At 42.3% G+C, this 23,296-nt stretch overlaps 1 protein-coding gene across 9 annotated transcripts in view; it reads left to right on the top strand.

Annotated features, from left to right (window-relative positions):
• The window catches only part of LOC122564415 (genetic suppressor element 1-like), a 301,389-nt gene that overhangs the window by 263,528 nt on the left and 14,565 nt on the right, over positions 1-23,296 (top strand). For all 9 annotated transcript variants that reach the window (XM_043719252.1, XM_043719243.1, XM_043719246.1 and 6 more), the window contains 4 exons: positions 4,781-5,427; positions 9,928-10,040; positions 15,610-15,883; positions 17,072-17,188. In XM_043719252.1, the coding sequence (XP_043575187.1) occupies positions 4,781-5,427; positions 9,928-10,040; positions 15,610-15,883; positions 17,072-17,188 (1,151 nt within the window). The remainder of the gene's footprint in view (positions 1-4,780; positions 5,428-9,927; positions 10,041-15,609; positions 15,884-17,071; positions 17,189-23,296) is intronic.

Here is a 23,296-nt window from a genome sequence, read left to right as displayed (position 1 = left end):
ATCTCCTTCCACCTTGTATAAATATTCATTCTTTCCTTCTCCATTCCTGATCTTCAGGACCTACCTTCCAGTTCTTCATCTTCATCCTAGTATAAGTCTTATCTCTTCTGTAAACCCGTGAGAGATGGAGGAGGTGAGAGTCTGTACAAACCATATTAGATTTCAGCTTTTGCCGGGAAATTTTACTGAGATTTATTCAAAGTCATTGCTGCTGTTGCTGCCATGGAGGTTGGTCTAGTGGAAAGCCAGAATATGGGTATGCTGTAGTCCACAATTATATCTTGTTGGATGATTTTTTAACTGTTAGAAATGCAGGTACGTTTAGGGTCAAACATAAAGCTCTGAGCTGATTGAGGGCAAATGATGCTTGTTGGACTTTGAATCAGATCCCTTCCTCCCTTTCCATCTTTTCCTCACCTTTGGGGATATTGCATCACCCTTGTCAGGATTTGTATGTAGTTTTATCAGTTGGAAATATGAATGATTTAATTAGATTAGATTACTTAGTGTGGAAACAGGCCCTTCGGCCCAACAAGTCCACACCGCCCCGCCGAAGCGCAACCCACCAATACCCCTAACCTAACCATTTACCCCTTACCTAATGCTCCCTGCACATCTTTGGACTGTGGGAGGAAACCGGAGCACCCAGAGGAAACCCACGCAGACACGGTGCAGGATAATAGATGAAAAGTAATATTGGTGATCTGGTGGCAGGGGAAAAGCATTCAATTGTGTGTAATAACACTTAGGGATATAAAATGAAATTAAAAAGAGCTGGGACCTGTTCAAGTGTCCTTGAAATTGGAGCATGCAGTGTCCACCAATACAGTCAAGGCACTTAGAGAAAAGTGGGCACTGTGAGGCCTAGAATTCATTATCTCCCCCTCCAACACCATTGTGATTTAGTCTCCTCCCTCTTTTCCTACACTTCTTTTGTTTTAGTTGCTGCTGCACTGCCCCTGGTGGGCATTGCCTGTAATTAATAGCTATTTAATTGGTTTCACTAGTTCATTTAAAAAAAAAGGGCTAGCAGCTGCTTGGGTGTCCATGGAAATAGAACACCCTCGAGGCATTTAGAAAGACATGGGCACCGTAGGGGCTTGAATTCATTACCTCCCCCCTCCAACACCAGTTTGATTTAACCCCTCCTCTTTTCCTGTCTTTGCTTCGCTTTTATTTCTGTTACACTTCCCCTTGTGGGCAATTAATTATTGTTCATTTTATTAATTCATAAAAGAGAGCTGGGACATCCCAGCATTTTTTTTGTGATTGTAAGGCTGCTTCTGCTGGGCAGTGTTAGTTGTTTGTTTGAATAGATAATTAGGTGATTTTTGTCCTTTTTAACATAAGACAAGGAGCTGAACTCACAATATCTGAATAAAATGTTGTTGTCATCAGAAACAAAAACAAGTTAAATTCTTCCCCATTGTGGACTTGGCTTCTGAATCGGGAAAACGTCCATATGGGAAAGGTAGAAACTGACGTTGCTCTAAACCACAGACTTACAATAAAACTCTGAGCATATTTTGCTGTCTCATTCAATATATGGATATCCGTTAGTTAACGGCTTTCAAGGCTATAATCAAAGAAAACTTGCTGAATGAGAAAAGTATCACTTGCTTCATCTTTTCCATCACTGACTTGCACATTGCAAGGTAAAGAAGGCCAACTCTTATTAGTACTGAATTGATGTACAAGTTATTTTAGAAAATCAATCACATCACTCTGCAGTAAATGGAAGTTAATTCTCACTTTTGGCCAATTATTAGCTAGGTAAGGCTAAGCATCCAGTCACTTACAAACACAGTAATATGGATTGGTATGTTACCACAAACATATACTGCTCAAACTGTGTAAAATATCCAGAAATTGATGTTTTTCTCTCTAATCATAGAATGGAAGGTAATGCCATGATATTGGCTCCCTAAAATACTTTTTTTTAATTAACCAGCCTTATGATCATTTGTATCCAACAGAGATTATATGAAATTCTTTGGAAGAAACAGTAAGATTCAGAATCCAGAATCAGTACGGCATGTACAGTTAAAAGATGGATTTCTTTATTCATCTCCTGGAACATCTTTGCTGAGAATGGCTATGGTAGCCTTAAGTGAACAAAATGCACAATGTGATTTTCAATACATAATTCCTGCAATCTATTTTGTAAATGAATTTGACGTTTAAGTGTCAATCAGAAATGAGGAATGTCACACAATATAACGAATGCATAAAGAGAACATGCTGTTGGAGGAGGAATGCTACTCTCTCTTCAGATCTTTGCATCTCTGTTTTAAATAAGTGATCCCTTCTTCTGCAACGACATCCACTGGTTTGAGAATCCCCACTAGTGGAAACATTGTCTCAACATCTACCCTACTGAGCCCCCCTCTTGTATGTTTCATTAAGATCACCCCTCAGTTTTTCTGACATGTAATAAATAAAGGCTTAGACTGTCTACCGGTTCTTGATAAGTCAAGCCCTTAATCCCAGGAATCAGTCTAGTGAATCTCTGTTGAACTGCCTCCAGTAGGAGAAAGTGAGGACTGCAGATGCTGGAGATCAGAGCTGAAAAATGTGTTGCTGGAAAAGTGCAGCAGGTCAGGCAGCATCCAAGGAACAGGAGAATCGATGTTTCGGGCATAAGCCCTTCTTCAGGAATGAGGAGGGTGTGCCAAGCAGGCTAAGGTAAAAGATAGGGAGGAGGGACTTGGGGAGGGGCGTTGGGAATGCGATAGATGGAAGGAGGTTAAGGTGAGGGTGATAGGCTGGAGAGGGGGTTGGGGCGGAGAGGTCAGGAAGAAGATTGAGGGTCAAGAAGGCGGTGCTGAGTCCGAGGGTTGGGCTTGAGATAAGGTGGGGGAAGGGAAAATGAGGAAGCTGGAGAAATCTGCATTCATCCCTTGTGGTTGGCGGGTTCCTAGGCAGAAGATGAGGCGTTCTTCCTCCAGGCGTTGTGTTGCCATGGCGTCTGGCGATGGAGGAGGCCAAGGATCTGCATGTCCTTGGTGGAGTGGGAGGGGGAGTTAAGTGTTCAGCCACAGGGCGGTTGGGTTGGTTGGTGCAGGTGTCCCAGAATGTTCTCTGAAACTTGCAGAACGTTGCCTTTTTGAAACCCAAAAACACAACATCTACCGATTCACTAATATCAAATCTGTTTGTTATATTCTCAAAGAACTCTAGCAAACTTGCCAAGCATAATTTCTATTTCACAAAATCATGTTGACTCTGCTTATGTTAAGATGTCCCTGCTAATTTCTTCCTTGGTAACAAATTCACCACTTTCCCAAAGAGACATGTTGGGTTAATTGGATAAAGATTTCTGGTTGCTGTTTCCCTTGCTTTTTACACAGGAATGTCACATTTACATTTTTCCAATCCACTGGAACCCTCCTGGAATCCAGTGAGTTCTGTAATATTTCAACTAATGTCTGCAACTATCTCTGCAGCCACTTCCTATAAAACCCTTGGATGCCAGCCATCAGGTCCTCGTGACCTGTCTGTCTTCAGTCCCATTAAAATATAAAATACTTTGTCCCTTGTGATAGAGACTGCTTTAAGACCTTTTCTCCCATTAGCACTTTGCGTACCTATTATCTTTGGGATGCTAGTAGTGCCCTCCACAATGTGAATAAATTCAAAGCTCTGTTTTAAATTATCTGCCATTTTCCTGCACCCCGTCATAAATTGTGCAGTTGCATCCTCTAAGGAGCTCACTTATCTTAGCTACACTTTGCAAATACCCATAGAAACTCTTTGTTTCCATGTTTCTTGCTGATATACTTTCATAGTCAATTGTGTTCTTTTTTAATACCTACATGATAGCCACCTCGGAATGGACATACTCTGCTGCTGTAATCGCTATAATAATGCTTGCAACATTATGGGATGCATAGACACAGCTCCCATCAATGACCAGAACAAGTTAGAATCTAATTTCTTGTGCAACTGGAAGAAACCAGACAGTTTCTATTGCCCCACTTCAGTACCAAATTGCAAGTGCCTACCTGTGGATAGCAATGGGTAGGGGAATATTTGACTTCCTTTTCTCACTTCCAATGAATGAGGTGCTGAGGACAGTAGTAGTCCTGAGCAGTTATTTTAGCTGAAACTAGCTGAGACAGCTGTAGATCTCAGTATGACACCAGAGTTAGCACGTTCACCTACTCCAATTTTTGATAAAGTTCATAAATCAACTTTATGCAGAAAGATTTTAGGGAAATAATCTGCAAAGAAAAAGAACTAACTTAACATACAATTTTCCATCTCACTGATGATTGGTCAAATTCCTGATTAGGTAATAGAATCGCCTCTATTGTCTTGCAGCTTTCAAAGTGGTTTGAAATAAGAATGCATACTCACTTCCCTGAGATTGCAGTGATAATGGGACGCAAAGACATGGTTCTGGCAAGAAAATTGTCCTGTGTTTCAAAAATTTCTTACAGAACTGTAAATGTTTAGAGCTCCAGACTTAATTTCAAATTGCTTAGTTTCTATTTCATTTTTAGACACAGGCAAAAGATAAATGATTTTCAAATGAGTTCAGTATTAGTTATGTGAATAACTTGAGAAGTAACTAGAACTGAAATGCTTCAAAATTGCTCTCTGGTAAATGCCATTCCTGGGCGAATAAAACAGCATGATAAATCAAAAGAGGAAGATTGAAATACATTGTTTGCTATCTGTTGAACATTATGCTTTTAAGTATAGTCTTCATATAAGCAATGCCAATAATACTGTTATTAATGGCTTTTCCTTCTTAAAACATTCATTTTTCTTATAGAACAATCTCAGAAGATGAAAACCAGGATCGGCCACAACAATTAAGAGCTCCTCCTCCTCTCATCTCTCCACACCGCTCTTTGAGAGAGACCTCCCCTCTGCCAAGACCTTTTCTATCTCCTCATGCACTTCAACCAGCTCAAGCACTTAACTACAGCACTAGAATCAACAATGATGCACTGAAGGACCCAGAAAAATCTCTGAATGATAATCTGAAAAATGATGCTTTCAAAAAGATCACTGGAGAGCACTTTAGCCCAGAATTTACTAAATCTTGCACTGGTAAAGATGTGAGTGTAATTAAAAAATCTGGAATGCCAAGTCTAAAAACTGACACAGTGCCACATTTGAAGGGCCAGACTTCTAGTCATCAATGCACGAATGATTTCAACAATGACTTCAAACACCAAATTGCAAATAGCCATCTTGAAGAGATACAAAAACAATGCTTGGATTTATCTACCACCTCGGGAGCAACTGATCTGAGTTTGAAAAGCAGAAAGAGTTCTCCTGCATCTAGTACATCTGTGCTTTGTAGCAATTATGCCACTGCCAACTGCACGGACAATCAAGAGCTTCAACTCCAGCAACCTATTGTCAGCAAGTTAGATCTAGCAGAAAAGAAATTGAAGGAAGCCAGATTGAATGGTAAGGCATTTCTAAGATTGTAAACTTATCCCACATTTACGCATAGGCTCCACCACCGCATTAATTCAACTTGCACCTCAGTCTTAGTTCTACAGGTTTGTCATTGTAAAGGGCCATTCGTGTTTTACATCTCTTCTAATTTGGACTGATTGGTTTGAGGGTTTGGCTATTTGAATGTCATTAACTTTCCACAGTATGGCTATTTTAGTATACTATGTTCGAAGGACAGAAAGATAATCCACAATTACAAAAAAGAAGAACTGCCCCGTTGCACACAGCAGTTTAGTGCAAATGTACCAACCATAAGCGTAGGAGGCTGAGGGGTGATGTTATAGATGTTTACAAAATCTTGAGGGGAATGGATAGGGTGAATTGCCAAGGGCTTTTCTCCAGAATAGGGGAGTCCAAAACTAGGGGTGGTATGTTTAAGCGAGAAGGGAAAGATGTGAAATGGGCCTGAGGGTCAACTTTTTCACACAGGCGGTGGTGCGTATAATAAACAAGCTGCTAGAGGAAGTGATAGAGACTGGTGGAATTATACCATTTAAAGACATTTGGACAGGTATGTGAATAGAAATAGTTGAGGGGGCTAAGGGCCACATGCAGGCAAATGGGACTAATTCAGTTTAAGAAACCTGGACGGCATGGACGAATTGGGCCAAAGGGCCTGTTTCCTTGCTGTATGACTGTATAAACGAGGACTGGTAGAATAGTAATTTGGGTTATAAGACCATAAGAAGTAGGAGCAGAAATTAAGCCATTCAGCCATCAAGACTGAACCACCATTCAATCAAGGCTGATAAGTTTCTCAACCCTATTCTCCCGCGTTCTCCCTGTAACCCTTGATCCCCTTGACAATCAAGAATCTATCTATCTCAGTCTTAAATATACTCAATGACCTGGCCTCCACAGCCTTGTGTGGCAATGAATTCAATAGATTCACCACTCTCTGCCTGAAGAGGTTTCTCCTTATCTCCATTCTAAAAGGTCTTCCCTTTACTCTAAGGCTGTGCCCTTGGGCCCTAGTCTCTCCTACCAGTGGAAACATCTTCCCAACATTCAGTCTGTCCAGGCCATTCAGTATTTTGTAAGTTTCAATTAGATTCCCCTCTCATCCTTCTAAACTCCATAAAGTATACTCCCAGAGTCCTTAAATGTTCCTCATATGTTAAGCTTTTCATTTCTGAGACTATTCATGTGAACCTCCTCTGAACCCACCCCAGGACCACATCCATCCTGAGATATGGGGCCAAAAATGTGCACAATACTCCAAATGTGGTCTGACCAGAACCTTATAGAGCCTCAGAAGTACATCCCTGTTTTTATATTCAAGTCCTCTCAAAATAAATGCTAACATTGCATTTGTCTTCCTAACTACTGACACAACCTGCAAGTTTACCTTAAGAGAATCCTGGACTTCTTTGTTTACAAATAAGATTGTACACATCCAACAGTAACAGAAGACATTGTGGAACATATCTGATCTGCAGGACTGCTGCTATCTACAGAGTAAATGGAATTATATATTACATCATGTCATGGTGGATAGTGATGTACAGCAGTTTTAGATCAAAGCATTTCCCACTTTATTTGAAGTAAAAGTTTTACCCTTAATGAATCCTATGTGAAGTATACAGGCAGTTCACAGTAAACGTAAGTTTGAAATTGTTATATATGCTCATAATTCTAGTTGTCAATGGGATGCTGTGTTTGGGTTGTGTCTTAGACCATGTTTTACTACCAATAGGGTTACTAGTTGATTCTGGTTGTGGTAGTTATTCAATTTTACAGCTGTTTCATCATAATGTTAGGTCATTTAATAGATCCCAGGGATGGAATCTCTGAGCTATTTCCCTGCTAAGTTTGGCCATCATTGTTTAAGCTCTTCCTAATCAACACTGCATGGATCTCCCTGAAACCACTTCCAGAGTCATCGTTGTGTCTGTTCCTGCATAAAGCTTTGCAGCAAGGATCTCAGACTACTCATGCTCTCCCAACTTTCCGAGAACTTACTGAGGCCCAATATTTGCTGGATGCTGTGCAAGAATAAACAATGGTGCCAAATCACTTCAACACTGACTACTTAACAGTTGTTTCATTTCCACACCAGGACTTCGGTTTTGTGTGAAAAGCCTGAAGCTTGTATATTGTTCAGCTGAATCTTGAAAAATTGTCGGCTGTTCTCCTACGAACCACCCAATAAGGATTGTTCGAACAATAATATGAGTTCTTTATTTGAATGTAAGATTATGTACATATATTGGTAACTGAATGGCTATGTAGACATGTAGGACAGCTGCAGTGTTCCATCTACAGAATACATATGAAAATCCAAACACACAAATTAGGAGCAATAGTATGCCATTTGGCCCTTCTATATTCATTAAGATTGTGGCTGATCTGATAGTATTTTGAATTCTGCATCTTCTACTACCTCTGCCTTCAAAATATTTAAGGGCCTCACCTCTTCCAGTTTCTGAGCCAGACAGTTACGAACTCCGAAACCCTGAAAGAGAAAAATAATCTCATCATTTCTGTCTTGAAGGGTCACCCCTACTTCTTAAACAGTGCCCCCATTTCACCTGCAGAGGGAAACGTTCTTGCCAAGTCCACCTTGACAAGGCTATTCAGGATCTTGTAAACATCATTCAAGTCCCACTTCTGAACTCCAGTCAAAGTAAGTCCCGTTTGTCCAAACTTTCCTCAGAAGAAAACCTGCTCATTCCAGTTAGTAAACTCGCCAATCTCCTTTGAACCTCTGGAAAGGCATTTAAATCCTACCTTAAATAAGGAGACTGAAATTATATATTGTAGTTAAGGTGTAGTCAAAGCATAAATTCCTTACTTATATGCTCAATTCCTCTTGTAATGAAGGATAGGATTCCATTAGTCTTTTTAATTACCTGCTAAATCTGTAACAGTAACTTGTTGTGATCTATGCCTTAGAGTACTAAGATCCCTCTGCCCCCTCACATTTCTGCAATCATTGTCTGCTTAAGAATTATAGATTCTGTACAGTATGGAAACAGGCCTTTCAGCCCAACAAGTTCACACTGACCCTCTGAAGAGTAACCCACCCAGCGTGGGTTCAGTTCCTATCACCGGTTTGCGGTTACCATGAAGGACTCTCCTTCTCAATCTCTTCCCTCGCCTGAGGTTTGGTGGCCCTCAGGTTAAATCATCACCAGTTGCTTCTCTATAATAAGAGAGCAGCCCCTATGGTCTGGTAAGACTATGACGTCACAACAACGACTTAGAGTACTAGAATCTCTACAGTATGGAATAAGGTCATTTGACCCACTGAGTCAGCACCTTCCAAAGAGCATTCCATCCAGACCCAGTACCCCAACCCAGCTCTGTAATCCCACATTTCCCATGCTAACCCACCTAGCCTGCACATCCCCAGTTACTATGGACAATTTACCATGGCCAATCCACCTAACCCGTACACCTTTGGACTTATTTGTTCAAGTTCTGGAATGGGTCTTGAAGCAGCTCTTTTATTGTACTTACCCTGCTGTGTGAGAAAGCTGTTTGCCACAGACAGTTTGTGAAGTGAAAACTTCCTTATTTGAGAACCGCACCTCCACCCTGATAACAGGACATGAGGGAATTGGACCAGCTCAGTGAGAAATTGCACAGAGCTGTGATTGGGAAAGACACCTGGAGTTTCTGGATCCCACATGTTTTCCCACCTCCATAAATTCTGGATCCATTTTGTATAAAGTCAGCAGATGAAGCAAGCTGCATTCATTGATCCATTTAATTCAAGTAAATAAACTGTTAAAGCTGTGTCAGAGTGATGTAACAGTTACAGTGAGTAAACTGAAAAGACTTTAGTGCTGTTTATTCTTAATATTTTTTTTATTTGATTTGGTTTATTATAGTCACATGTACTTAAGTACAGTGAAAAGCTTTGTTTTGCAACCAGTACAGGCAGATCATAGCAAATGTACAGATCATAAGGTGCTAAGACAGAGCAAGGCATAGGTTACTGCTGGACAGGAGGTGCACAAAGCAAGATCAACATTAGCTCTATCAACATTATTTGAAGTAATTTAAACCTTCTCATAATTTGATGCAGAGGTACTGTGATAGTTTCTGTGCATATGTCTGAAATGCCTCAGGCAACTGTCTGTGTGGAGTTTGCACAATCTCCCCGTGTCAGCGTGGGTTTCCTCTGGATGCTCTGGTTTCCTCCCACAATCCAAAGATGTGCAGGTCAGGTGAATTGGCCATGGTAAATTGCCCGTGGTGTCCAGGAATGTGCAGACTAGGTGGGTTAGCCATGGGAAATGCAGGGTTACAGTGAGAGGAAGGGGGTGGATCTGGGTGGGATGCTCTTTGGAGAGTGAGTATAGACTTTTAATGGGCTGAATGGCCTGCATCCATACTGTAGGGATTCGATGATTGATTTGTCTATGATTGTATGCATTTTTGTTTGACAATACATAGTTTTTATGACACACTTATTTCTCTTAATTGATTTTCTATCCCCAGGACAACACTCTGAGCACCGTTGTTTAGATGTCACATTCTGCAAAGGAGAGATAAGGAACAGGATACGCAGATTGGCAGAGCAACCTCCTCTTAAGCTGGATGACACTCCTAGGGTAGGTGCACAGAAATCTCATTTATGTGGTGGTTGCACTAGTCAGTGTGCTCACTGTGGTTTACTGCATATATTTTAGGACCTTCCTCCAGGTTTTGACACAAAATATTAAATTGAACTTTAGTATTATTATGTCAAATACTTAATCTGACAAGAAATGTAAAATAATAAAATGTTAATAGCATCTGTAAACAGAGAACACACACATATCCGTGTAACATTTACCTGTTTTATGCTCCTTTAAAATCAATGACTGGCCAAAAACATATTCTGATGTTATTACTAAATGAATAATTTGTACATAATGGTGATCCTGTACTTATCAAAGTAAAATAAACTTTTTCCTGTGATTTTATTTTGGGACAATCTTTTGTTTTCTTATTTTGTTTCACTGCTGTATAGTTTTGTCGTGTGTGTGTTGGAACGAATACTTTAAAAGTTCTTATGTTGTTCAAACTACCTTGGTCTGACAAAAAAAAGGTGTAAAGAAAATACTCTAAATGCCATGAAATAATGTTTCTGGCTTGCACTGAAGGAGGAATAAGTCCGTGCTTTTCATATTTTAGCACCCTTCCATTATTTCACTTATCTCACCACCCATCTCCCCTCGCTGCCTTTCTTGAAAACCTTGCCTTCTTGCTGAGATACCTGTGCCTCAACCAGATAGCTGCAATCCACATCTGAGTTTTGATAGTGAATACCATCAGCCACTTGGCAATACAACCAAATCCATTCTGGTTCCCAAATGATGTGCACAGTGATCACTGTGCAGCTGTTGTGTGAATAGAAATATTATATTAGTCCAGAAATTGGACTCTGACCCTTTGAGATTCATAATTTTAAGTTTGTGGTAATTGTTAGTGACACCAAATGCAGTCTTCATACACAATGTCTATTCATCGATGTTCATAGTTTACCAATACTCATATGATGAAAAGAGTCTGTCACAGCTTCTAGACTTCTCAAAGGGCCTTAGAGAACGTTATCCTTTTTGCTAATTATATAGTGCTAATATTCTTTCGGAAGAATGTATCCCCTCTATCTGGAATGACCTACATGGGACGCCAGACCCACAGCAAAGTGGTTGACTCTGAAAAGCCCTCTGAAGTGGTTCAGCAAGGCAGTTGTTTGTAAAACGTTTCAAATAAGGAATGTAAATAGACCGCCTGGCATCAACCTAGACTCTGCACAGTCCTCCTTCCTAACATCAGGGGTCTAAGTGCCATAATTGTGAGAGCTGTCTCACAGTCTAGTCAAGCTACACTTTACATGCAACTTCCCAGACACCACCATCACCATCCATGGTGATGTGTTTTCCAACAACAGCTAAGGCAGTGGCACTGTTGTATGCAGTCGGGTGGGAATTGTTCTGGGAATCCTCACCATTGACTTGGATGCCGTGAACTGTCATGGTAGCATTTTTGAAATGGACAAGGAAACTTCCTACAGATTACTGCGTACCAAGCTCCATGGCTGCAGTGTCAGTACTCTTCCATGTTGAGCACCACTTTGAAGAAGAGCAAGGGGTGTACTCTTTGGTGGTGAGGAGTGGGTGAATGGATTGCAATTGAGAGTGTGTTGCTGGAAAAGCACAGCAGGTCAGGCAGCATCTGAGGAGCAGAAAAATCGACGCTTAGGGCTGGAGCCCCCCCCCAACAGGAGCAGTGAGGGTCTCCGGCCCGGAGCATCGATTTTTCTGCTCCTCGGATGCTGCCTGACCTGCTGTGCTTTTCCAGCAACACACTCTCAACTCTGATCTCCAGCATCTGCAGACCTAACTGTCTCCTGAATGGATTGCAATGTCCACCACCAAGACTGGCTCAGCAGCAGCACTGTTGATTGAGTTGGTCAGGTCCTATAGGACACAGCTGCTAGATTGGGTCTGCAGCAGCTGGTGCAGGAACCAACAAGAGAACAACAGGACCTTGATCAGATGGGCCAATGGGCTGAGGAGTGGCAAATGGAGATTCATTTAGATAAATATGAGGAGTTGCATTTTGATAAGACAAATCAGGCCAGGGCTTATACACTTAATGGTAGGGCCTTGGGGAGTGTTGCCAAACAAAAGGACCTAGGGGTATAGGTGCATTGTTCCTTGAAAGTGGAGTCGCAGGTAGACAGGGTGGTAATGAAGACAATTGGCATACTTGCATTCATTGGTCAGTGCATTGAGTGTTCTAATTGGGAGATCATGTTACAGGACATTGGTTAGGCCACTTTTGGAACACTGCATTTAGTCCTGATCTCCCTGCTATAGGAAATATGTTGTTAAACTTGAAAGGGTGCAGAGAAGGTTTACAAAGATGTTGCTGGGATTGGAACGTTGAGCTTTGGGAGAGGCTGAATAGGCTGGGCCTTTTCTTCCTAGAGCTTGGAAAGCTGAGGGGTGACCTTATAATGGTTTATAAAACCATGAGGGGCCTTAATAGGGTGAATAGATAAAATCTTTTTCCCAGGGTATAGGAGTCCAAAACTCGAGGGTATAGGTTTAAGGTGAGAGGGGCAAGTTTTAAATGAGACCTAAGGGGCAATGTTTTCACACGGAGAGTGGTGAGTGCATGGAATGAACTGCCAGAGGAAGTGGTCGAGACTGGTACAGTTACCATTAAAAGGCATCTGGATGGGATTATGAATAGGAAGGGTTTGGAGGAATGTTGGCCAAATGCTGGTAAATGGGATTAGATCAGTTAGGATATTGGTCGGCATGGACAAGTTGGAGCTGAAAAATGTGTTGCTGGAAAAGCGCAGCAGGTCAGGCAGCATCCAAGGAGCAGGAGAATCGACGCTTCGGGCATAAGCCCTTCTTCAGGAATGAAGAAGTTGGACAAGTTGGACCAAAGGGTCTGTTTCTGTGTTGTACAACTCTATGGCTCTATGACTGTAAGAGGGAAAAACATACTTGACCGCATCCTTACCAATCTACCAGATCTCACCATGACAGTATCAGTAAGAGTGACCACCCCACAGTTCTTGTGGAGACGAAATCCTGCCTTCACATTGAGAATACCCTCCATTGTGTTGTGTGACACTATCATTGTGATAAATGGGGCAGACTTCAAACAGATCTAGCAACTCAAGACTGGGCATCCATGAGGCACTGTGGGCCAACAAAAGCAGCAGAATTGTCCTCCAGCACAATTTTCAACTTCAGTCAGCCATTACTATCAAGTCAGGGGATCAACCCTTGTTCAAGTGCAGGGGAGCTTGGCAGGAGTACTAGGCATACCTAACAATGAGGTGTCAACCTGGTAAAGCTACCAAACAGGACTACTTGTGTGCTAAACAGCATAAGCAGCAAATGATAAACAGAGCTAAATGATTCCTAAATGAAAACATCAGGTATAAGCTCTGCAGTCATGGCATATCCAATTGTGAATGGTACTGAAGAATTCAGCAACTCACTGAAGGAGGATGTCCCCATCCTCAAAGATGGGAGAACACAGCACATTAGTGCAAAAAATAAGACAGAAGCGTTCACAGTGACCTTCAACCAGAAGTGCAGAATGAATGATCCATCTTGGCCTACTCTAGTGGTCCCCAGCATCGGAAATGCAAGTCTTCAACCAATAAGTTGACTTCATGTAATATCCAGAAACAGCTGAAGGTGCTGGCTCCTGCAAAGCTATGGGCCCTGACAACATTCCAGCAATGTATGACTTCTACACCAGAACTTGACACAAGCCTAGCCAGACTGTTCCAGTACAGTTACAACACTGGCATTTACTAGCAATGTGGAAATTTGCCCAGATATGTTCTATACACAAAGAAAAACTTGAACCCGACTAGTTGCCACCTCACTAGCTTGCCCTCAATCATCAGTAAAGTGTCATCAACAGTGTTACCAAGCAGCACCTCTCAGCAATAACCTGCTCAGTGGTGCTCAGCTCCTGATCTCATTTCAGCGTTGGTTCAAACATGGACAAAAGTGTTGGTTTCCTGAGGTGAGGTGAGAGTGACAGCCCTTGACATCAAGGCTGCACTCGACCAAGTGTGGCATCGAGGAGCCCTGGCAAAATTAGAGTCCTGGATATGAGGGGAAATTCTCCTCTGGTCGAGTAATACCTGGCTACAGATGGTTGTGGTTGTTGGAAATCAGTCATCTCAGCTCCAGGATGTTTCTGCAGGCTTGGCTTTGGCCAACCAGCTTCAGCAGCTTCATCAATGATCTTCCCTCCTTCATAAGGTCAGAAGCAGGAATGTTTGCTGATGATTAAATAATGTTCAGTACCGTTTATGACTCCTTAGATACTGAAGCAATCCATGTACAAATGCAGCAAAACCTGGACAATATCCAGGGGCTGACAAGTGGCAAGTAACATTAGTGCCACAAATGTGCCAAGCATTGTCCATCTCCAACATGAGAATCTAACCATATGAAATGGCATTACCATTACTACATCCTCCACTATCCATATCCTTAGGATTACCATTGCCCAGACATTAACCAGCTCGTCAGAGATAAGGAATCCTGCAGTGAGTAACTCACTGGGCGGCACAGTGGTTAGCACTGCTGCCCCACAGTGCCAGGGACCTGGGTTCGATTCCAGCCCCGGGCGACTGTGTGCAGTTTGCATATTCTCCCCACGTTTGCATGGGTTTTCTCCGGGTGCTCCGGTTTCCTCCTACAATCCAAAGATGTGCAGATCAGGGGAATTGGCCATGCTAAATTGCTCATAGTAATCAGGGATGTGTAGGCTAGGTGCCTTAGTCAGAAGTGAAATATAGGGGAATGGGTCTGGGTGGGATTGTCTTCAGAGGGTCAGTATGGACTTGTTGGGCCGAAGGGCCTGTTTCCACACTGTAGGGATTCTATTGTTCTATTTTATGATTCAAACCTCCTGACCTCCCACAAAGCACAAGTCGGGTGTATGAATGAATAATCCCCAGTTGCCTGGATAGGTGCACTCCAACAATTCAAGAAGCTTGACACCATCCAAGACAAAGCAGCCTGCTTGACCAGCACCACATCCATAAACATTCATTTCCTCCACCACCGACGCTCAGTAGCAACAGTACGTCCCATCTTCAAGATGCGCTGCTGAAATTCACCAAGGCTCTGAGACAGCAACTTCCAAACCCACAACAACCACCACCTAGAAGGAAAAGAACAGCAGATAGATGGGAGCACACCACCTGCAAATTCCCTTCCAAGCCACTCACCATCCTGACTTGGAAATATATCGCCATTCCTTTGGTGTCACTGGGTCAAAATCCTACAACTTCCTCCTGAATGGCATTGTGGGTGGACGTTCACTGAATGGACTGCAGTGGCTGAAGAAACTGGCTCACTAGCATTTCCTCAAGGACAACTAGGGATTGGTAATAAATACTAACCAGTGATGCCCATAGAAAAGAACAATTAAAGATGTGTGACAAATGCTGGCCCTGCATTGATGTCCACGATCCACGAAGGAATAGAGACAAAACATTTCAGTCATGTGTTGGGTACTTGAAATATATGTTTACATTGTTGGAGTGCACGAGAGTATTCACTAAAGCTCAGCCCAAGTACTCACATAGATATTGATTAACTTAGTGATTTCTGTCATCTTCTTAATATCCCATCACAGAAAATGTTATTCCTAGGAGCTGTGGGCCTGACCACTCAGAGCAAGAAAGAAGAAGTCAAACAGCAGAAGATGAGAAAGCGGCGCAGGATGCTGCGAGAACGCAGCCCGTCCCCACTTTGTTCCGAGAAGAAACAGCTTTCTCCTCTTCGTCCTCCTCAGTTTTGTTCTATCAGCCACTCTCCAGAGGAACTGAACAGGGCAGCTGATTTTGAGGAAAAGAAACAGTTTCTTGCACTCTTCAACTTAAAGCATTTGACTGCAGCGCAGAGAAAAGGTAGGTTAACATTCTTAACATGACATTCCATTATCATCTTCAAGTGAGAATTACTAACCCATGATCAATCAGATTGAACAATAATGTAAAATATAATATCAAGTCTTTCTTTCATTCACAATCTTTTCAAGTGACCTCTGAACAATTGTGGATGAGTAGTGTCTTTTCTCCTGAACCCTGTCTTCCAATACTTTGCACCAAAAATCCTAATTGATCGTAAAATAGTATGAACAGAATTGTTTAACATACTTATCATCAATCTATTTATTTTCAATTGTTTTTGTTTCCACTGCTGCCTTACTGTTCCAATGACAGCAGGATCTTGTTCCCACACTATTTACAGGTACCCTACCCCCACCAGAAAAAAAACACTTTCCACTTGCAAGTCTTTGCCTCTTGAACTGGAACTAACCCATGTCTAAGAAGTGACTGGGATATGATATGTCAGGATAAGCAACCATTCTCATTCCTCAGGGGAAAAGGAAATGGTACAAATTGTCCAAAGTAAAAGCTGATCTCTCCTTTAGTAGTAAATCTAAAGAAGCATTGCTTTCCTCCTTTGGTTTGAACCTACCATAGGCCGCCCTAATATCACATGTTTCAAATGCAGGGGAAATGCGACATCGGATATAGGGTGAATGCCATTCCTTTGAATTTCTAGTTCGTTTTGGTACTGCCCCAATTGCAGAAACAGAGAAGAAAGGGGGAAAGCAACTAAAGAAAATGAAAAGCAATGCAGAAAAGGCAGAAGTGAGAGAATGGCAAAGTACGAGAGTGATACCAGAGAGAAAGAGAGACAAAAACGTGAAGGAATTGAGAAAGAAATGAAAGTACGCAGGAAAAGAGAGACAGAAGTGAAGGAATGGCGACAGAACTAAAGGAGGTAGAAGTGAATTAGGAAAGGCAAGAACAGATGGAATAGAATAGGGAGGAAATAAGGGGTGAAGGATTGTAAATGGCAGAGTCAAAAGATTTCAAGTCATGTTAAATATACTGGAAGTGCAAATGTCGCATTTAATCATGACACTGCCTACTTTCAAACTAATTTAATGGTGTAAGGTTGACTTAATTTTGTGTTATATGGACATTGTCTTTGAATGCTTAAATACATCACCTCAGAGAAAAAATTCTCTTGTTATTTTTAAATCATATGGAATCACACAGCAAAGTTAACCTCTTAAATTTCAGATATTGAAGAGACTTTGTTGAAGCTCCTAAGTAAAAGTGGGAAAAAAAGCACTCCTCAACTAGATCTGCAGCTTTCAGATCCACCTCAATGTGACAAGGATCCAGCAGCATGGTCAGGTAGGAATATTGTCTGTGCATTAATGTTCCCGTCATGTGCTTCTAAATATAGAGATCATCCCAAAAGAAATGGAGAACAGCAGAATTCAAAGTGGCTTCTTATTTGTTTATTTTCCTGCTGCCAGTGATGATATATTTTGGGTTCAATAATTTGACATTTATGGGCTGTTGTATCCTCATTATCTCACTCCTCTTTGCTGGAGTGGTACCCACTTAAAACTAAAACTTTGTGACAATCATTAGTGACCTCCTTTCAGCCTTTTCAACTTTCACTCCTCATGAAGAGGAAGGATTTCCTCAGTTCCAATGAAATTGTAAATCTATCTTTTATGCTCGTGTTTACAATGTCATAACAAAGGAGGAACTAATGCAAGGTTACATAAGAAACATGAAACTGCCTTTACCTTTAACAGAGCCTACCAGCATGTACCTGCCCACTGCTGTTCAAAGTGCCCCTCCTCCCCAGTGCAATTCTCCCAGTGGCATGAGTGACATTAGTCAACCTGCCCACCTGTTGTCAATTGGAGCCTTTAAGTGGACAATTAATATCCACTTAGGCCTTATTCTGCCACAGTCAGTGTTTAACCAGGAGAGGTATACTCCGAAACATCAGCCTGGCAGCTGGAAATCTGGTGGAATCTGAGGAGAAAGAGAAAAGCAGAATTAAAATTGAGGAGACATAGAGCTGTAAACACAAAAGCAAGCCCTTCAGTCCAACTCATCCACACCGACCAGACAATCTAAATTAATCTAATCCCATTTGCCAGCATGTGGCCCAAACCCGTTTAAACCTTTCCTATTCATATACCCATCCAGATGCCTTTTCAATGCTGTAATTGTACCAGCCTCCACCACTTCCTCTGGCACCACCCTCTGCATGGGAAAGTTGCCCCTCAGGTCTCTTTTAAATCTTTCCCCTCTCACCTTAAACCTATGCCCTCTAGTTTTGGACTCCCCTAACCTTGGGAAAAAAGACCCTAGCTATTCACCCTATCCATGCCCCTTATAGTTTCATAAAGCTCAATCTCCAATGAAAAATGCACCAACCTTTTCAGCCTCTCCCTATAGCTCCAACCCTGGCAACATCCTTGTAAAACTTTCTGAACCCTTTCAAGCTTCACAACACCTTTCCTATGGGAGGAAGACCAGAATTGAACACAGTATTCCAAAAGTGGCCTAACTAATTTCCTGTATAGCCGCAACATGACCTCCCAACTCCTATACTCAATGTACTGACCAGTAAAGACCAGTGTGCCAAACACCTTCTCACCACCTTGTCTACCTGTGACTCCACTTTCAAGGATCTAGGAACCTGCAGCCCAAGATCTCTCTATTGGGTAACACTCCCCAGGGCCCTACCATTAAGTGGATAAGTCCTGCCCTGATTTGCCTTTCCAAAATGCAACCCCTCACATTATCCACCCCTCGGCCCATCATGCCAGATTCAAATCATTAACTCTGTGTCTCTGTTAGCGGACGCTGCCAGATCTCCTAAGTTTCTCCAGCATTGTCTGTTTGTTTTACATTAAAAGTGAACCCAAAGAAGTCATCATTCAGTGTGCCACTACTAATGTATGGAACAAACGGGGGGGGGAGCGTGTGGATGTGGTTGCAGTTTTAATCATAACTCCTTTTACTCTTTTAAACCTCACAGCTCTTTCTATGTATAGAGCCATGTTAAATCATCGCTTTCAGTTACCTGGTTAATTCTTAGTAACAGGAGAGAGACATTGCCTTAAATAACATGGTTAAGGTCTAGAAGAATCTTGATGTTTTGCACTGAATTTTATCGCTGTTGCTGAAACTTTTGATAACATTTGGGTCAGAGAAAGCCCTTTATGAGAATAGCTTTGATCAGTTTAGCCCTTTTGGCTTTCACATCAGCTATGTTTATGGCCAATCTGAGTGAGGGTGGCATTTCAGTTTAAATATAGAACACGTTAGGTGTAAATTTTCACTGATGTTAATTTACTTGGGGGGACTTTGTGTAAATCATAACATTCCTGCCTCAATGTCACAAGCATAAACCGAAATATCCTGTTATTTCTGTCAGTTCCCAGGAGTACAAGTGGTTCTTTTATATCTGTTTTACCACTAAGTTTAAGTTAGTGAGGTTCCCCACAACCATTAGAACCAACCAAGATGACTGTTGTTTTCAAATTCACACCCAGGTTTCCGGGCTCGGTTTCTGAGCACCACTAGCTCCCACATTGGAAAGGATGGGCATTGATTCACTGGTTCATTTCCCAACAACCCTAAGCAGTATTTCAGCAGAATTAGTTTGGGTGGTTTCTTGGCACGGAGAAATGTTAACTTGCACATTTGTAGTTTTAATTTGCGGCTCAGCCCAAAGGTAAACTCTTTGCTCTATATCCTGTCTGTTGGGACAGAGCCCCATTGTTATTAGAGTCATTGAGATGTACAGCATGGAAACCGACCCCTTTGGTCCAACACATCCATGCCAACCAGTTATCCCAAATTAATCTCGTCCCACTTGCCAGCACCCGGCCCATATCCCTCCAAACCCTTTCTATTCATATACCCATCCAGATGCCTTTTAAATGTTGTAATTGTATCCACCTCCACTACTTCCTCTGGCAGCTCATTTCCATACACACAATACACCTTTGCACGAAGACTTGCCCCTTAGGTCCCTTTTAAATCTTTCCCTTCTCACCTTAAAACCTATGCCCTCTAGTTTTGGACACCCCTACCTTGGGGAAAAGACATTGTCTATTTACCCTATCCAAGCCCCTTGTGATTTTATAAACCTCTATAAGGTCATCCCTCAGTCTCCAATGCTCCAGGGAAAATAGTCACAGCCTATTCAACCTCTCCCTAATGCTCAAACCCTCCAAATCTGGCAACGTCCTTGTAAATCTTGTTTAAACCCTTTCAAGTTTCACAACCTCCTTCCTATAGCAGGGAGACCAGAACTGAATGCAGTATTTGAGGAGTGGCATTAGTGTGCACTTCATTTCACTCCTCATGACTGCAATGAAAATTTTTCCTCAGTATCCCTGAGGAAATGACTCAAGGGGGTGAACCGATGGGTTTTTTTTGGCTGGGTGTAAGTTGCATCAGGTTTGTTTTTGGAGGGATTCTGACAGTAGAGCCCAGCAACATATGTCTTCCTTTCTTACCAGGTGTGTCCCTTGAATTACCTGCCTCAAACCTATAGCATCCCTCACATCCCATTCCAGGCCGATCTTACCAAATGCCATTCCCAGGATAAATTGACATTCAGCTATTATCCACTGAAAGACTGGCATCTCTATTGCCTGTCATGCACCCAGTCAAGCACTGTCAATCCGGAGTAGTCTTGCACAGTTCCTGACATCTACCCTGGACGTGGCAGACCAGGGAAATTGGCACCTGGCTTCATGGGCACGGACCTGAAGGTTTGCCAGGCAGGGTGGTCAAACCCATTTCTCCCATGACCAGCTGTGGCGGACATGACACCAGACCATGCCAGCCTTGTCCAAGAATGCCACCCTCTGGATGAATGCCCTGCACTGTAGGAAGAAGGCCAGTCACCTTCTCCACTCTGCAAACAGAATCCACCACCTCTGATATCTCACACTCGCTCTATCTCTGCCACTGTACCCTCCTCCCAGCAAGGTTCATGCTTGACCAGTCTCCTACAACAATATTTCCTACAACAATTATGCCTCCCCGCACCCCCTCAAAACTTCAGAAACTACTAAAGCCCTCTGCCTACTCACTCAGGACAACTGTCCCAGAAATAACAGCTTTGTCACCCATTTTCATCTCTCTTATTACCTGTTTCTCTCTCATTCATTATGAAAACAGGCCATAATATAGCAGGAAGGGTCAAAATGGGTCTTGGGCTGCCTGACATTCAACTCCACACCACTTATGAGGAGGGGACCCTAATTCTGACTGCCCTGAGCAGCTGACTCACCCTAGACTGGTATCAGATGTTTCCCTTGCCATCGTATGCCAGCACACCCTGAGTGAATGCTCTCTCCCTTAACTTGACTGGCTTTGTGTCAGCACAGTAGACAGGCAGGAAGTTGGAAGAACACAGCAAGCCAGGCAGCATCAGGAGATGCACAAATCAACATTTCGGGTCTAACCCTTCAGGACTGAGGGTGGGTGTTGGGGGAGCTGCAGATAAAGGGAGTGGTGGGGGCAGGGTGGTGAAGTGGGGATAGGTGAAGACAGGTTGAGGGTAAGGCAAGATGGAAGTAATATGAGACAAAATCTCTGATTGAGGAGACAAATTGCAAAACGGCTAAGGAATGTAAGACTGAGGGTATTGAGAAAGGCTCTGATTTGTTCAGACATGTGCCTGGGGTCTCGCCTCGACATTGGCTTTGCTTTAACCTTGTCCCCCTGAGTCTTGTCTTCCCAGGGTTGCTTTGCTCTGGTCTATTCACTTGCCCTTTGAATTCCCTGTTATTATGTTTAGGGTCCAGGTTCACTCTCTACCATGAGCTGCACTCCTGGTCCTTGGTTCTCTCCAGAATTCAAATTGAGGTCCTGGGCGCCACCCAGTGGCAAAAGCCAGTCAGTGCAAAAGGTTCTAGGTGTCCAGCTGCACCAGACAATGTCTGCCACCAGATGGAGCCTGGTTAATCTGACTTTACCGTAGAATATTACATTTGACAAATTTTAAATGTATTTTATTTTTCAAATTATTTATAGATAGGAATTTAGCCATTTAAAGTACAACTGGTACTGTTTTTCAAAGTAGAGATATCATGTAACTCTTCACTGAGGAAGACCCTATGGAACCGAACATCAGCTTTTGAATCGATTCCCATCACTGAAAGGTTTTCAGGGTTTTCAACCCTGACTTGAAGTGAAAACACCCTGTACACATACTGTGATGGAATCTGTGGGCAAAATGTTTGATTTTTGAGACAGACAGGCTCTATTTGAAAAAGTAAACAGACTTTCACAGTTACTAAGGAAAGTAAGACTGAAACTAAGATTTGGAAATTAAAGCTTCTGATCGAAAATGGGAAAGAGAGTGTGAAGGGCTCAGTAGAAGTTGATGAATCCATTAGTGCAATGAAGAAGACAGTTGTTTGTTCCAGCAGCTGAGAATAAACAAATGCACAGTTGTTGCAGCTGTTTCTGTTCTTTGAAGATAACAATGAGGGAGCGACACCATCCAGACTGAGTTATAGTCATGGACTAGTACAGCACGGAAACAGACCCTTCAGCCGAACCGGTTCATACTGAACTTAACTCCAAACTAAACTAATCCCACCTGCCTGCTCCTGGCCCATATCCCTCCAAACCTTTCCTATTCATGTACTTATCCAAATGTCTTTTAACATTGCAATTGCACCCACATCCACCACTTTCTCAGGAAGTTCATTCCACACGTGAACCACCCTCAGTGTAAAAAAAAAAGTCTCTCATGTCTTTTTAAGTTTCTCTCCTCTCACCTTAAAAATGTGCCCCCTAGTCTTGAAATTGACAATCTGAGGGAAACGGTAACTGCCATTAACTCTATCTGTACCTCTCATTATTTTATAAACTTCTATCAGGTCTTCTCTCAACCTCCTACGGTCCTGTGAGAGAAGTCCCGGTCAATCCAGCCTTCCTTTATAACTCAAACCTTCCATACCCAGCAACATCCTGGTAAATGTCTTCTGAACCCACTCCAGCTCAGTAACATCCTTCCCATAGCTGGGTGACCAGCACTGGACGCAGTATTCCAGAAGAGGCCTCACCAATATTCTGTACAATCTCAACATGGCTTCCCAATTTTTATATTCAAATGACTGAGCAATGAAGGCAAGCGTGGCAAATGCCTTTTTAACCACCCTGTCAACATGGGATGCAACTTTAAAGAACCATGTATTTGAACCACTAGGTTCCTCTGTTCTACAAAACTACCCAAGGCCCTATCATTAATAGTGTAAATCCTACCCCTGTTTGTTGTACCAAAATGATATACCTTGCGTTAATCCAGATTGAACTGCCACTTTTTAGCATTGACCCATTTGATCAAGGTCCCTCTGTAATCTTAGAAAACCTTCTTCACAGTCTACTATCCCACCAATTATTGTGTTGTCCACAAACTTACTAACCATGCCATCTACATTCTCACCCAAATCATTGACATTA

Source organism: Chiloscyllium plagiosum, chromosome 29 (genome assembly GCF_004010195.1).
Source record: "Chiloscyllium plagiosum isolate BGI_BamShark_2017 chromosome 29, ASM401019v2, whole genome shotgun sequence".
In the NCBI taxonomy this organism is placed as follows: Eukaryota; Metazoa; Chordata; class Chondrichthyes; order Orectolobiformes; family Hemiscylliidae; genus Chiloscyllium; species Chiloscyllium plagiosum.
Note: the sequence above shows the minus strand (reverse complement) of the source record. Positions and strands in the feature narration are given on the sequence as shown.